This window comes from Populus nigra, chromosome 16 (assembly GCF_951802175.1).
Source record: "Populus nigra chromosome 16, ddPopNigr1.1, whole genome shotgun sequence".
NCBI classification, from domain to species: domain Eukaryota; kingdom Viridiplantae; phylum Streptophyta; class Magnoliopsida; order Malpighiales; family Salicaceae; genus Populus; species Populus nigra.
In genome coordinates, this window is record NC_084867.1 from 10,866,806 (window position 1) to 10,882,313 (window position 15,508).

Consider the following 15,508-nt stretch of genomic DNA (forward strand, 5'->3'; position numbering starts at 1 on the left):
ATTGGATTTGAGAGCATAAAAATAATTTATGTGGGTTATGCATTTGGAGTGAAAGAATATAGGCTTTGGTATCTTGATCCTATAGAACCAAAGTTGCTTATTAGCAAATACTTAATGAGGCAAAAATACTAAACTTAAAAGAAGTCTTTGGTATCTATTGTCTGTTGTTGCTATTTGACACTTAGAGTTAGAAAAACTTGATGTCAAGATTGCATTCTACATAAAGAATTGGATGATTACGAGGATGAATAGCAAAAAAGATGAATCTAGATGATGTTTGTACTTAACTGAAAAAAAACACTAAAAGGGCATATGAACATTTTAGCATGTAGAATGCTAAACCTGTTGGTACTCTCTTTGCTGCTCATTTCAAGCTGCATGTCATCTACTATATGTAATCAGATGAGGATATGTAATACATGTCTTGTGTTCTATATTCTAATATATTGGATGTCTACCATGGAGGCAAAGTACTTAGCAGTGATTGAAGCAATCAAATAAACTATTTGGTTAGGGATCATATGTTTCATGAAAGGATGAAGCACATTCATATCAAGTATCATTTCATTCATGATAGTGTTAATTTGGGTGATATTATTGTGAAGAGAATCGGTACTGGAATTATCCATCTAATACATTGATCGACCTATTTGAGAGTGTGGTTACGGTTGATTTTCAAAGTGTTTTTCGTGCTGAAATATATCAAAATGATATATTTTTTTTATTTTTTAAAAAATTATTTTTAAAATTAATACATCAAAACGATTCAAAATATAAAAAAAATTTAATTTTAACAAAAAAATTTATTTTTTCAAAAAACACGGTGCATTTCTAAACACAACTATATTACTTTCATTATACAAGCTCAAACATTGTTTGGACTTGATTTCTATAACCATCAACAATATGACTTCGTCGTAAAGGGCTTGATGGAAAAGCTGCAAAGTTTTGGATATTAAAAGAATTTTAGTCAAAGCGGAGATTTGTTATGATATGATGTGAATTTTAATTATAATTGTAGAAGGACTTGATATAATTATTATCTGGCTTAGGATTGGTTTTGGGTAGCAATGGAAACCTTGTAGGATTAGGATCGTGACAAATCCCTTACCCATCAAGGCGATTTTCTTTACTGTTTCAAAAATTGTTTCCTCTTATGAGTTATTGTGTGTTACGAGCATAATTTTGAAACCTGAATCGATCTGGGATTTGATCGATCTGAGACTGAAACCGAATCGAATTGAAAAAAAAATAGAAAAAAAAAACCCAGTATAACTTAGTTGATCTAGTGACCTGGTTAAAAATTCAGTTACAACTTGTTAACTTTTGATTTTTTTTTTATTAAACGACATTGTTTTGATTTAAAAAATTGAATTGACTCAGACGATTTGATCAAAATTTAAAATTCAAACCTTAAACTGGATTGATTATTGAACCGAGTCTGAAAATTATGGTTACGAGGAATGAGTGTACTTTGAATTCAGGTTTGAGAATCATAGTTAAATATCTTATCTTTATAAGTGAATGTAAACATAACTGAACCACATAAAATCATTGTGTTGTGTGATTATTTCTTTCTATTTAATGTGATATTATGTGTGTGTGTGTGGTCCCCAGCAACAATATTATAGAATTCATATCCAATAAATCTCGACTTCACAGTTCACTATGTTTTCAAATTCTCGATTTGATAAAAATTGATTTAAGGTAAATTTAAAATGGGTTGAACTGGATTAACCTAGTTTTTTATTTTATAAATAATAAAAATAATATTATTTTTTTGTAGCTTACATTTATACAAATTATTTTTTAAGTTTTCAAGTAAGATAATTATACTACATTTTATATTATTTTTTTATATCTTAAATCTACATGGATTGCTTTTTAAGTTTTTAAGTGTGGAATAAGTATACTGCATACCTTATATTTATTTTTTATAATTTATATTTTTATGCATTGTTTCAAAAAAATTTAAATTGATGCATATGACTCAGGATCCAACTCCTAGATTATGTTAAATCCATTCCAGATTTAATAACTATGTTTTTTTTTTTTTTTCAGTAAAAGAAGAAAAAGGAAGATATGGGCCGGCCTATCTAAAACAATAATGTTATTTATTTCAAAATATCAATTTCTCTGGTCAAACAAACGAAGCTAGTTGGGTTAATAATGTGGAACAAAACTCTCTCCGAAGGGAGCCCGGACAGGCCCAGACCAGACCAGCCCAGCCCAAGAGTATATTCAATAAGCAGAAGAGCGTCAAGTACGGTTCCCGCCCTTATGGAATGAATTAAGGCGCCAAATGTCAAAGAAGGGGTCCACCCACGAAGAAGCCACTTATCTTTCATTTCGTCTTTTCTCAAAACCAGATCCTATCTTTATTTTCACTCTCTAAAAGAGATTGTGGTTTTGAGACAGTGTGTGCGTGTGTGTTAAAGCAAAGGAGGATGTTTGGGAGAGTAAGGGCTTCTTCTTCTTCACCAGACTGCTTGGAGAGACCGTCTTCCAAGATCCTCAAAGACGACACTCTCTCTATCTACGGTACTCTCTCTCTTGGATAAAATCATGTGCTCTTTTATTTTGTTTTAATTAGGTTTAAGCCCTGAACTTGAGAAGCAAATTATGGGTTTTGCAGATTATGATAAATGAGGATGTGGGTCAAATGAATTTCTTAAGATTTTTTTTCATAATTAACAGTGCAGTGCCCAAAACCTTCAGTCTTTAATTAAATGTTTGATAATCAGCCTTTATACAAGTAGCCTTGTAAACGAGCAAGGCGGCCCTTCCCTTTTCGATCCAATAACTGGCTTGACCTGGCACGGTTATTCCCAAATGGTGAAGATATCCCACTGCTTGTAGAAATATGAAATGGAGTAGCCCTGCAAGTTGTAATTGTGGGAACCGCTTCTCGTAATTGGTCAAATAAGTGATTGTGAGATGATTATTTTTTAGTCATTTATAGGATAAAATTTGGGTCTTTATTTTTTGTTTAAGATTTAACTTTCATGCTAGTACCGTGGGCTAGGGAGGATCGTTTTTGTTCTTTGCAGACAATAATGGGCACACTTTGTGAATTTTGCTGTATAATAAGGCTCTTTGATTGGGCTGTTTGTTGCCTTCATAGGAGGTAATAGAATTCGTTGTGGCAACTGCTTTGCGCTAATTCTCCTTTAGTTGAAAAATGAATTTTAGGAATATGTATGTATGTATGTATGCATGCATGCATGCAGTAGTGCTTTATAAGGTTAGTGTTCCATCCAAGGTCCTTTCCTCTTCGGCGTCTTTGTGTTTACAAGATGACATGATGTTGAATAAAATGCCGAGGTTGCTGAATTATCTGTTTTTTTGATGCAGAGGCTACATTAATGAAGCTTAAACTAGGTTCTCAGCGTGATCAAAGCTCACCCTTTGAGGAGACTGTGGAAATGGAAAGTGAGAGTAGCACTACAAGTGCTTCAAGTTTCGTGGAGTCCAATAATACCTCAACAACTGCCTTGAAAAGCTTACAGCATGTTATAACCTCACCCGATGAGGAGGTGATGACAATAGATTCAGATAGTTCTTCTGCCAGTGATCAGTTAAGTTTTAGTGCTATGCAATCTACAGGTGACTCAAAAGATCAGCGGGGTAGGAATGTTTCAGTGCTTTATCTTTTTTCCAAATATAATTATTCTCGACAAGCATTAACTCCTTTTGGAGAGGCAATGCTGATAGCAAGCAATTGTTCTGCGAGTACTTATGCTAGTTCTAGCAACTCTCAATCTCTGGGCATCTCAAAAGAGCAATATTCTGAACATGAACATCTTAGTTCCTCTTCTGCTTGTCAGATGTAGGATTTGTATTCACATCTATGCCTTTCTTTCCTTATTTTATCTTTCATTGGGAGATCCCTAGACGGGTATAAACAAGGGGTTGCAACCTGATTGATCACTCAACTGTATCTTGATTTGATTCTTTTTTGTTTCACCAAGTTTTTTCAGTGTTTATGGAATTAGTGTATCATTCTTGGAAGACAGTGGCAGCTTATCAAGTTTTTCTTCATTTAAATGCAATAAAAATTTCCATAGAACTAGTTTGCTGCAGGGGTTGGATTCACTTCCTTACAACAATTTACATTTTGTGGCAGCTTTCAAAAATGGATGGACATTATGCTACTCTTAAGATTCTCTTCCTGGAAACATTAGGATGACATTGTTATTGGTGGATGTAAAAAAAATGGAGAATTTTCAATCATAAATCTACGTTGATTATACGAAGAGCAGATATCAGAATTCCATTATCAATATTACTGGCACTGAAAGTAATATAAATTGGAACATAAAAAACTTGATGAAATTGGAGAGTGAAGCGCTGCATGCTTACCCTGAGGCCGATACTTGTGCAGGTAGATTGGTAATTTTGGTGTCTGTGTAGGTGCACATGTGATTTAGTTTATAGAGGTTCGTGAATTTTGGTTGGTGTCTTTGTTAAATAATCAAAAGGGTAAAGGGGAGTTGAAGGCAGGTAAATTTTTTTTACCTCGAGGCCAATACTTGTGCAAATAGATTGGTAATTTTGGCTTATTAGAAGTAACAAAGAAAGAAACACGAGAGGAGATAAACTACAAAAGCACTCCACGCTGATTACATACACTACTTGGTAAACAATTAATAAACCGATCAATGAAATTATTATAAATAGAAATCCCTCATTGGATCATGCGCTATGAGGCTAGAAAACCTACTAGGATGAGATGACTTTCTAAAGGTTGAATTGAGGTGGTTGGTGGTGGAGAAGGGTGGTCGGGTTAGCTAGAAAAATTGCAATAAAAGTCTCTTTGGCGGGATGAGTGATCATACAAAAACTAAGTCAATAGATGAGGAATATGAGTCTAAAAAGGCCGATGGTGTTAGCTTATAAAGGCGCCTGAGTTTTAGTTGGTGACTATTGGATTGCCATATCAATTTATGGTGTTATAATGCTTTCAGGAGGTGAAGATAATTACGATGTTGTTTACTTTAGGCCATTGTTGCAATTCATTTTGATAATAAAGAAAGAACTTAAAATTATTCTAAAAATAAATTGGAACAAGAAGAACAAGAATATAGGAGAAAAAGCAAAGGAAAAAATGGTTATTCCCAATTGGCCATGTGTGGCGAGGTTGGAAAACCTAACATGATGAGATGCTTTTTACGAGACTGGATTGAGGTTGTTGATGGTGGAGAACGGCGGCCGGGATCATTGAAAAACCTGCAAACAAGACTCTCTAGTGAGATTGAAGACCCTTCGATGACCAATAACCTTAGAAACTAATCAAGGGATAAATGTCTTTGATCGATGTTGATAAGTCACCATTAGTAGTTTCTGAATAATTACCATTGTATGCGAAGTTTCTTAGATGAAAGGGGTAGGGCCGGTAGGCATCTCCTCTAGGGCTTGTGAGGGGGAGCATGTGGTTGGAGACGGCAGGGTTAAAAAAGGGTGATAAGGAAGGTCATCATAATAGTTTATTAGGATATTTTTTGCAATTTTGTTTTTCAATTTTACACTTGGTGATGTATGAATACTTGTTGCTAAGTAAAAAGTTTTTTTTTTTAATGATATATGATATTTCTCATAAATGTTGCAATTTGATTCATTATATATTTAATCTTTTCGAGATTCCATGTTCTTAGTAGGCCTCATATAGAAGCAGCTAGATTTTCTACCGTACAAATATCAGAATTAAAGAATCAAGGAATATTGATATGTACAATTTTAATACAACAGATATGCACACCAAACCAACAATACAATTTCTTTATTTCATCTGTGCAGTCACCTGAACAGTTTCAAATTCAAACTGAAAATCATCTGTACTTATTTTCAGTGCAAAGCCTGTGCTTGCACATTACTGATGATAGACATTACTACGTACATGGACATGTCGTAGGAGATCAAACACACCATGCGATTACACAGCAACCAATTATGGCCTCATGAAACCTCGACCAATTTATTCAAGAACTGCAAATTTATTGGCTGCTATTTATTTAGCATTTCCAGCAAGAAGCTGCAATTATAGGCTTCGATTTCCAGCCAAGAACCAAGCACCCTTTCTCTTCAACAACTGTGTATCCATCACAAACCTTATTCTTCACCAGCCATTGCTTTGCCTGAGCCATCATCTTAATGGGGGCAGCCTGAAATCCTGCTCGGCTCATCCTCCTGCGCCACTGATACACCCTCTCATGCCGCTCTACCCTTGCTGGCCCCTCACAGCTCACAATGTTCTTTATCTCCTCTGCGAAATAAAACTGCTCCATCTTGGCTCTCCTGGTGTCGTATTTGGGCAGCATGGCGTCCAAGGAGTCAAAAATCGCGGAATAGTAATGCAGTGCCTCCATGAATCTTCCTAGAAAAAATGGACCGTTGTGGCTTGAATCTTGTTCAACTAGAACAAGAACCTTTGGCGAGAGCTCATGAACAATCTGCAGGACAGAATTCAGAGCTCCCCTACTTTCTTTAACCACGCAATGGAGTTGAAGAATGCTGTTGACTACTAGAACTTCACCTTCATTGATTTTGATGTCTTCAGGCCTTAAGTTTTCCAAGTTGCTTTCCACAGCTGAGAACTCTAAATTGATTCCCATGTCTTTTGCATATTCCTTGAGTTCATCACCGATGATCCGGAATCTATCAACGCAAAGGCCAACACCAGTTATTCGAAGGCGGCTGGGTGCTTTTCCAGCACGTTCGGCGAGGCTTTCAATAAGCCGGCGCCATTGGTGACCGTGTGATAATCCAAGTGTCATTCCTAGGTCCACCACATGAACAAAACTCTCTCCCTCAAAGGCTTCCAAAATAGCATTATTGGCAACAAAGTGACCGAACCGAATATGTGGGCAAATTTCATAAACAAGGCGTAAAGCTTCTTCCTTCTTATCCGAGGCAATGTCCATTATGTTCATCGTGGGAACAAAACCAACCGCCCCTAGTGGTTGAACAAGAGAGAGCCTGTCGGTAAGGCCTTGGACGAAGCAAGAAGCCACGCGTTGGAAAGAAGAGCCAAATACCAAAGCATTAGATCGGAGCTCAGATAACAAGGCTGAGGCATGTGACTTGTCACGACATGCCACAGCTTCAGCACAAGCAATTAGAAGCTGAACAAGTCTCATTCCATCAGCATTCCCTTCTTCTTCATTTCCACCTTCATCAGCATTGATCATCGCTTCTGATGCTGCCTCCTCGACAGCCTCAGCTGCAAGATATCTTTGCGTATAAGTCCATATGTGATCTCTGAAATGAAGCTTAGGGATGCTATTCAAGATATTAGTGCTAATGCTGCGGCAAATGCTGCTTCCACCACTATAAAGGCTGCTATTATTACTTCTTATGGATTCAACCAGACTCGAGGATCGTCTCATCCTCTTAGCATCTCTGGTGTCATCCGAAAAAGGAAGGATCCATGAAACGGCATTGCTATCAAATGTTGGCAAATAAGGGGGGCGCGGGTAGCAAGCCATAGCTGAAAGACTGAGATCAAGGCCACTCGTTTCACTTATGTTTTCATCATTGAACTCCCCTGACAAGAAACTATGAGCCATCTCTCTCTCTTCCCCCTCACACACACACACACGCGCGCGCGCGGGCGCACAAAATTCTTCTCTGTTTCTATAGATATATCACTAATGCCCTGAAAGAACCTTCACCAAGCAAAGGCATGATATAGAGCTAGCGGCTACGCTATCGATATCCTTGTCGAGAATCACTAGGCCGATGCATATTTTCGTATGAAACCAAGCAAGTAAAAACAAATTTATTAATCTGTCCGCATTGATGTCTGCCTGATCTGTGGCATAAGATAAATGCAAACGCATAGAGCAATCGTTGCCCATTACTTTCTCCAAGATTTTTGGACCAGCTCAGGTGGCCTCTTTATTTATTCCTAATTCTAACTATTGACAAATATGAAAACGGCCATGTACGTCTTCGGATTCAAGCCGAAAATTAATCCCAACAAAAATATTTGAAAAAAAAAAACAAAATATAACTATCTTGAAAGAACAATAATTTCCTCAATTCCGGATCGGAGAAAACTTCCTTATATACCCACTGGTATCATGCCCTTCTACTATCTTGATAAATCTTTCCTTTTTTTCTCTAATACTTTGCTTTCTGTATACATGTTACCATAGTTATAAAATATAGGTCACCCGTTAAATTTAAAATTACTTTGTTTTAAGTTTTTTTTTATTTTAAAATAAAATATCGAATCAGGTTTAATATAGGTTTTAATCAAGTTATAGTTTACATACTAAATGGAATAAATTTTAATTATTAATCAACTCTCAATTAATTTAACATAAATCTAATCCAAGCAAGAACTTAAATTAACAAATTAATAGATTGACGACAGACCAAACAAGGTCTAATGACACTATAACCTATATTCTATTACAGGAGAGAATTTCCTCGGGAGGAAATTATTGTTCATTCTATATCATAATCTATATATATATATATATATAAGTTTAAACTCAAAACTTATTTATCTAGGGTTGTTTTTGTCTAAAAACCTTGATGATTTATACGTTAATTAGCTCTTTAATTTTCACTATATAAGTAAGAAGAATGTCACGTAATTCTTCAACATGGGATGAATGGTTCTTACATTTATAAAACATGTCTACTAAAAAAAATTTAGATTAATTTTTCTTTCACCCATAATATATTTTAATCAAGTTAATGTTTTATGTTAAAGTATTTTTGTTAAAAAATAATTTTTAATAAGGTTTGATCAATCTAAGAATGATTGGATTTCATTTTTTAATTTAACCAATAAACTATAATTTTAAAAATATTTTTTAAAAAAAGAACTTTAAATTCAATTTGGAATGATTCGCCGGCTCATATGATGGAGAACACCATAAAGTAATGTGAACACACATCCAGATGGCATGGAGTAGTTCCAGTAGAGGATTAAGAATACAAACACCATATACAAATAAAATAGGTATATGCCATCCTAACTCTAATGCATGGATCATTCAAAGTTACAAGACTACTCATATGATATTCTGAAATTCAACAATATCATAGTAACAAGAAATTAACGTTAATAAACAAATATATAGAGACATTCATGCCACTGTCGCACAGACTTTGTCAGCGTCACTGTCTACGTCATGATCCTGCATTGGACAGCGGGGATGCTCCCCGGAATATAACTTCTCTGTCCGATTTTCATTCTAGAAGGTAAGAAGGTTCCTTTTTGTAGCCGCATAAGCTAGCTGTATGTGAAATACAGGACACGAAAGAAGAGACAAAGGGGATAACTAGTTAAATGTATCAATAAAGAAGTGAGGAACCTCCTTCTGCCTTGGACAAGGACGGGGGAACACACAGCTGTAAAAGCAATTATTGCTAGAGTGGCGAGGTCACATTTCGAGCTCGACATTACCTATGAACTAAATGTTGCGGCAAACATTAATTGTAGTTTTTTTATAAAATACTTGGATGGATGGATTGTTATAGTATCTCTTTTCATTTTTATTTTTGTTTTTGTTAAATGTGTATTTTTTTTGTTATAATTTTTTTAAAATTATTTTTGTTGATTTTATTTTTTAATATTGTGATGGTTAAAAATTTAGTTTTGTAATTTTTTTTCTTCTTATTTTTTTCTATGAGGTTAACGTAGTTTGTAAATTTATCAAGTTAACTTATGTTGCCTCGGTTTATAGTCTATTTTTTCTCGTATGGTTAAAAGATTAGTTTTAGAGAAAAATCATGCTATCAAACTTTATAAAGTAACAAAAATTAAAGGAAGTGAGGAAACCACTATTCACCCAACAACCATTGCATTGTGAATTATAATAGTAATCTATAGTGTTTTACTTCTTTTTTCTTTTCTTTTTGTTTTTAGATTTTTGTTATGATTTTTTTTCAATTTTTTTGTTTATTTCATCTTTTAATATTGAGATGATTGAGAATTTAACTTTATAATTTGTTTTCTTTTATTTTACCTTTCTACAAGGTTAGCATGGTTTGCGGATTACCCTGGTTTACGCGTTTAGTGGGGTATTTTTTAAAATTTAACTTGATTTTTTTATCGTCTATTTTTTATCATATAGTTAAGAAAATAGTTTAAGAGAAAAGTTATGTTATTAAACTTTATGAAGTCCATAGACCTATTCAGAGGTTTAGTTGGTTGACTTAGCTCGCAGGTTTGACAGTTTAACTTTTTTTAATTAGTTATTTTATTTCATTCTTAGATAATGGGTTAATTGACAATTCAATTTCATAATTGGTTTCATTTTTTATTTTATGAGGTTATTGCGATCTAAAAATAATATCTCAGTATTGGGTTGATATTTGATTAAAAAAAATTGCAATCCTAATGGAGTCCATAATCCAATTCACAGATTTATCGTATTAGTCTGGCTTACGCGATTCACAGATCTGATGAGTTTACTCACTGATAGGATATGCTTTTTTTGTGTCTTTTAATTGTTTTTTTTTTCATTTCATCTTTTAATATTGAATTAGTTGAAAAATATACTGTATTACAGATTTTTGTTTACTTTCTATAAGGATAATTGTTTAAAATAAGTGTTTATTTTTAAGTTAGTGCTCAATTCTGTTAGAATCTATTTTTATTATATAATTAAATATAAAAATATAAAAAAGTTATTTAACTCAATAGAGTACATGACCCGGGTCGTGAGGGGACCTAGGTCGATCCAATTTGTCATTGTCTTAATATTTAAAAACAAATTGTCATCTTAAAGTTTTTTAAAAGTTAAGTCATGTTTTTATTTATCAATAAAATTGCATTTGGACCTATAAAATCGATCGATTTAAGTCGAGCTAACTCCCACGTGGTTTAATTGAAAACTTGAGTTAGGCAAAAAGCTAAGTCGGAAGGTTTCATAATTAACCCACTTGATAAGGTTTAATAATACAGTTAAAAAATTCTTAGTGCTTTTAACATTCTTTTTATATTTTAAAAAAATTGGTCTGATCCGTGGTGGAGTGCATATGAATATACTAGTTCATAGCTATAAGTTGTAAACAATTCCATGTTTTCATCATATTAATTTTGTCTAAAATTTTCCCTTACATAGGCAATGATGCCATTTTTATCAGTGTTTTTTTATTTATAAAAAAAAACAGAGGAAAAGGAAAGAAACTCTATTCTTTGAAAATTAAAGAAGTATAAAGAAAAATAAGACGAAACTGGACAACTAACTGCACTTGCGCGGATTGTTTGTATGTTTAATTATTTGCTTGAATGTTTATAATATTAGAAAAAAAATGTTTTTTTATTATTAATGAGGAAAAAAATAGTGATAGACGTTACATTTATAATTAAAGAGATAATATGCAGTGTGATAGAGTACCAAAATCCAAGATATTTAAAAATAAGGTTGAAGTGTTAGTAATTAGTTACTATCTTATTTCAAACAATCTAATTTGTTCTTTTTAGTTAAGTTGTCTGATTACTTGATATGAAAAAATCAAGTGGTTGGTAGTAGCAGATGATGTCTGGTAAACCAATGTGGCTGGTAACTGTAGTAGTAACAGGTGGTGTCTGGTAAGTTAAAGTGACTGGTAGCTGGTATATGTAAAATATCATCTTCGATGGATGTGGGGACTCTCCGATAATAAAATCAATAACATTGTAAAGAGAGAAAATGTAATTATATTTTATAGGGATTCACTCTGAAAATATGTACGTTGAAAATGTTAAGAATAAAGAGATTGTGAACCTTGAGTTTGAAGTATTCATGGTATATTTATATCTTATGAATCTTGTTTTCTTATAGAGATAAGGAGTTAAAACGTGATTTCACCTCTTGTGATATTTTAAGTTTTATTCTACTTAAAATAATATGTATAGGATTAGTGAAAAATATTGAAGGACCTGTATGGGGTCCCAAAAATAAACTCTGGTGAGGATTGGACTCACGTAAGGCACCGATGTAGAAGTGAAGCTAATGTCATGATGCTTGTCGCCAAATTTGTGACGGTTCAGAGATGATGGAGCCCACCCCACCCCCTCTTTTCTCTCTATTGGGCCTTAGTATTCATGTTGATCCTTTAAAAATTCAATTGTATCCTCCAATTTTTATTTATATTAAGTTTAGTTTTTATTTTTTTTATTTCTATATGTTTTGATTTTGATGCTTTTTTAAAAAATATTAATTTCAACCATCAACATTTTATTTTATTTAACTTTTGTATTCAACTTGGTCTTTATTATTTTGATTGCTATTTTTTTATCTTTTAATTGATTTTTTTAATTTTTTTCCTTCAACATTTTATTTTATTTTTCCTTCTTTCCATTTTCGATCTCCTTTTTTTATTTTTATTTTATCCTTTTATTCATTTTTTTTTTTTAATTTGATCCCTAATTATTGTCGTTTAGTTATTTTTTTACAAGATTTAGTCCTTATTGTTTTGATTTTTATTTTTTATGATTGGAAATTTTGATTTGTTATTCTTTCTTGTCTATCATCTACAACGTGATTTCAGTTCCATGACCCGATCTACCAATTTTAAAGATTAACCCGATTTAAGTTCAATATTTTTAAGTCTTTTTATATAAAAAAAAAATTAATCATTTTTATCATTCAATATTGAGTTATTGGGTTTTAAGCATATTTATTTGTTCTCCTTTCCTTTTTGTGGAGGTTATTTCTATTTCATATCTTGGGTTGCGGGTTAGTTGAGTTAACACGTATTGGCTCAAGGTTTTTTTTTCATTCATTTTTTTATATTTAACTTTGTTTATTTTCTATGTCCGTTTTTAAAAAGATAATTTTTTAATCCTAATTTCATATCATGTTTGGCAGGTTGGTAAAGTTAACTGAAATTGACTCTTTTTTTTCTTTGACGTATCTTTTTTTTAAATTAATTTTTGTTTTATTTTCTTCTTTAACATTTATTTATTGGACCCTGAGCTTTATGTTTTTTTTTTTTACTTTTCTTTTTGCAGTGTTATACCTATGTCATATCTTGGGTTGGTGGTCAAATTAACCTAAATCGACTTTATCATCTTTTAAGCATTTTTATTTATTTTAGAGAAAATTTAACTTGGCCCACGCTGTAGCGCAGACCACTACTCTAGCTAATTTATATTATTAGAGGATGATTATTTAAGCATTTTAATATAATGATCGGATTAAAAATTATAGTTGATTTATCAAATTATATCTTGGATTTTTTTAAAAACTCATCAAAACCTTAATCATTAATGAAATAATGCAATAAACATTTCTATACCAATAATATAAACAAAATTTCCCCGGTTTAGATAATAAATATGTTTTTGTATATGTTTACCTTTCACAGTTCTGATTGATAATGTAACTAAGGACACTTTGAGGTTTTTGTTTTACATGATATATGTGGTTTTTTTTTATCAATATACATTTTTTAAAACTAGAATTAACATACTAGCTTTACAATTGTTTTAATGAATTTTATAAAAAACAATTCGACTTCTTGGTCCTTTGGTTTCAAATCTCACAAGCACGTTTTTAAACTCAAGTTATTAGCTGTATAACATCCCATATTAATTTATAGTTTAGTAATAAAGGCAGAACCGAGATGAATTACTTCAGCAATCTCCATGCCAAGAATAAGATAAATATTTTGAATGAATTTATTTATTTTTTATCAAATTCCACCACCAACCGATAAAGGAGTTTGTAGGATTCCGGCGGCATTCTTTTAACTTAAGGGAAGATGAAAGTTTTGATACCAGTTTGGACCTTTCAATGAGCTAAATAAGATAAAAATATCTTTAATCTTAACGTGATTTTCAGACAGGACACATCATTCTTGATCATAGCCTATGTGAAAATCTCATTTCAATTTGAGCCAGTATATATATATATATATATATATATATATATATATATATATATATATATATATATATATATATCGCTTTCATGCAAAAGAAATATGAACCTTGTGATGGTCTCTCTCGAACAAGAACTTGGTATAATTCTTCAATGATAGAGATATATTAAGCTAATCTACTTAGCTCTCTTTTCTAGGATAATGAAAGGGCTACAATTTTGTTTGATCCGAGGATAAATACCATACCGCCACCTTAAAGTATGCAAATTGCGAGGAGAGATTTGACACTATTATGAGCAACAAGCCATTAATATTGGAAATGGACACACACTCCAACAGCTCAAATTCAAAAGGGATACAGGATATATAGAAGACGTGCAGATTATATTCTTTGATCACAACAAGGAAAGATGAGAAAATTCACCTATCCATTCCCATTATAATTAGATATAGAAGAAGGTGTTTATTAAATGGATCAAGGAATAATCAAGTTTGATTTGAGACAATGACCACAACTTTTTCTGCGACCCAAGGGTAGTTTCTGTTTTTTTTTTTTTTTTCATTAAAAAAATCAAATGAACTAGCCTTAAGAGATGAATGATCAATCTTTTCACGTAAATAAAAATATCAAATTGAAATAATTTTTTATTTGAAAAAATCATTTCAGCAACTTGAGAAACATGGAATTTTCAACTAATGTTTTTTAAATAAAACTATCAAGAACTAGTTTTAACAATTTCTTGTCAAATGATGCCATTTTATCAACATTCATATCAACTATATGTGTAAGTACTGTTGTATTATCAATCTGATATTACGAAATTAGATTTTTCTTCATTTTATGTGGTTATTTCAATAAAATATTATTAAACTTTATGATTCTTTTTTAGTTTATTGCATATCATTAAAAAAATAAGAAAGAAAAAAAGTAATAATGTGATTAGATAATTTATTCATTCTAGAGATGTGAAATGAATTTTATAAATATTATGATAAAATTTCAATTAGTAATTGTAAATATAAAGAACATATAAAATTCAAAGCAATTTAAAATAAGAAAATAAAATGTTCTTATAATAATAATCATGCCAGTCAAAGGATCGCGTTACAGTCCATTAACTGATCTAAATGCACCGAAGTTTTGTTTTCATGTCCCTTTTGAAGAAGAAAAGAATGTTTTTATTATTCATTTTCCAATGATTTTCAAGTGACTCTTATTTATAGAGTTTGTTGTTACATTATTTGTAGATAAGAGCCATTCAACAACAGAAATATGCATAATCTATGAAATGCAGTTGCTGATGACAGATGATCTAACATCAACCTCAGGCTGTCGAGTAGCCAGCTAGGTACTGTCATTAGCTTGTGTGTTCGACATTTATGTTGAGAAATGGACAACTGATCAGCAGCATGTGTTGTTGGGAATTCCGACCGGTGATGTACTGATATTTGCCCATTGGAGGCTAAGCACACTGACACAATATTTAACGTGGTTCGGCAAAACCGCCTACATCCACGGGAGAGGTTCATTTTATTAGAGATAGAGAAAGGATACAATAAATACATGTAGAGGAGGAGGATTACATCCACTCTACTCAACTCATCAACTCTCTTGCTGCATTTGCAGCTGCTGCAATGGCAGCAAGGTTGCTGCCATTGCAGCTCCTCACTTTCTTTC

General features: G+C 32.4%; 2 protein-coding genes across 2 annotated transcripts; one reads left to right on the forward strand and one right to left on the reverse strand.

Moving 5' to 3' along the window:
• Window positions 1-2,318: 2,318 nt before the first annotated feature.
• On the forward strand, window positions 2,319-4,011 carry LOC133675656 (uncharacterized). The gene is made up of 2 exons (XM_062097106.1): window positions 2,319-2,541; window positions 3,355-4,011. The coding sequence occupies exons 1-2, from the start codon at window positions 2,448-2,450 to the stop codon at window positions 3,831-3,833; spliced, it is 573 nt and encodes a 190-aa protein (XP_061953090.1). The 5' UTR covers window positions 2,319-2,447; the 3' UTR covers window positions 3,834-4,011.
• Window positions 4,012-6,011: 2,000 nt separating this feature from the next.
• LOC133676082 (GRAS family protein RAD1-like) lies at window positions 6,012-7,565 on the reverse strand. Its single transcript, XM_062097654.1, has one exon. The coding sequence runs from the start codon at window positions 7,563-7,565 to the stop codon at window positions 6,012-6,014; it is 1,554 nt and encodes a 517-aa protein (XP_061953638.1).
• Between the last annotated feature and the right edge of the window lie 7,943 nt (window positions 7,566-15,508).

Excerpts from the sequence above, each read along its gene's own strand:
- LOC133675656 (XM_062097106.1), top strand. The coding sequence starts at position 2,448 with ATGTTTGGGAGAGTAAGGGCTTCTTCTTCTTCACCAGACTGCTTGGAG. Across the intron at positions 2,542-3,354 it reads CGACACTCTCTCTATCTACG|AGGCTACATTAATGAAGCTT; the intron begins GTACTCTCTCTC and ends TTTTTGATGCAG.
- LOC133676082 (XM_062097654.1), bottom strand. The coding sequence starts at position 7,565 with ATGGCTCATAGTTTCTTGTCAGGGGAGTTCAATGATGAAAACATAAGT.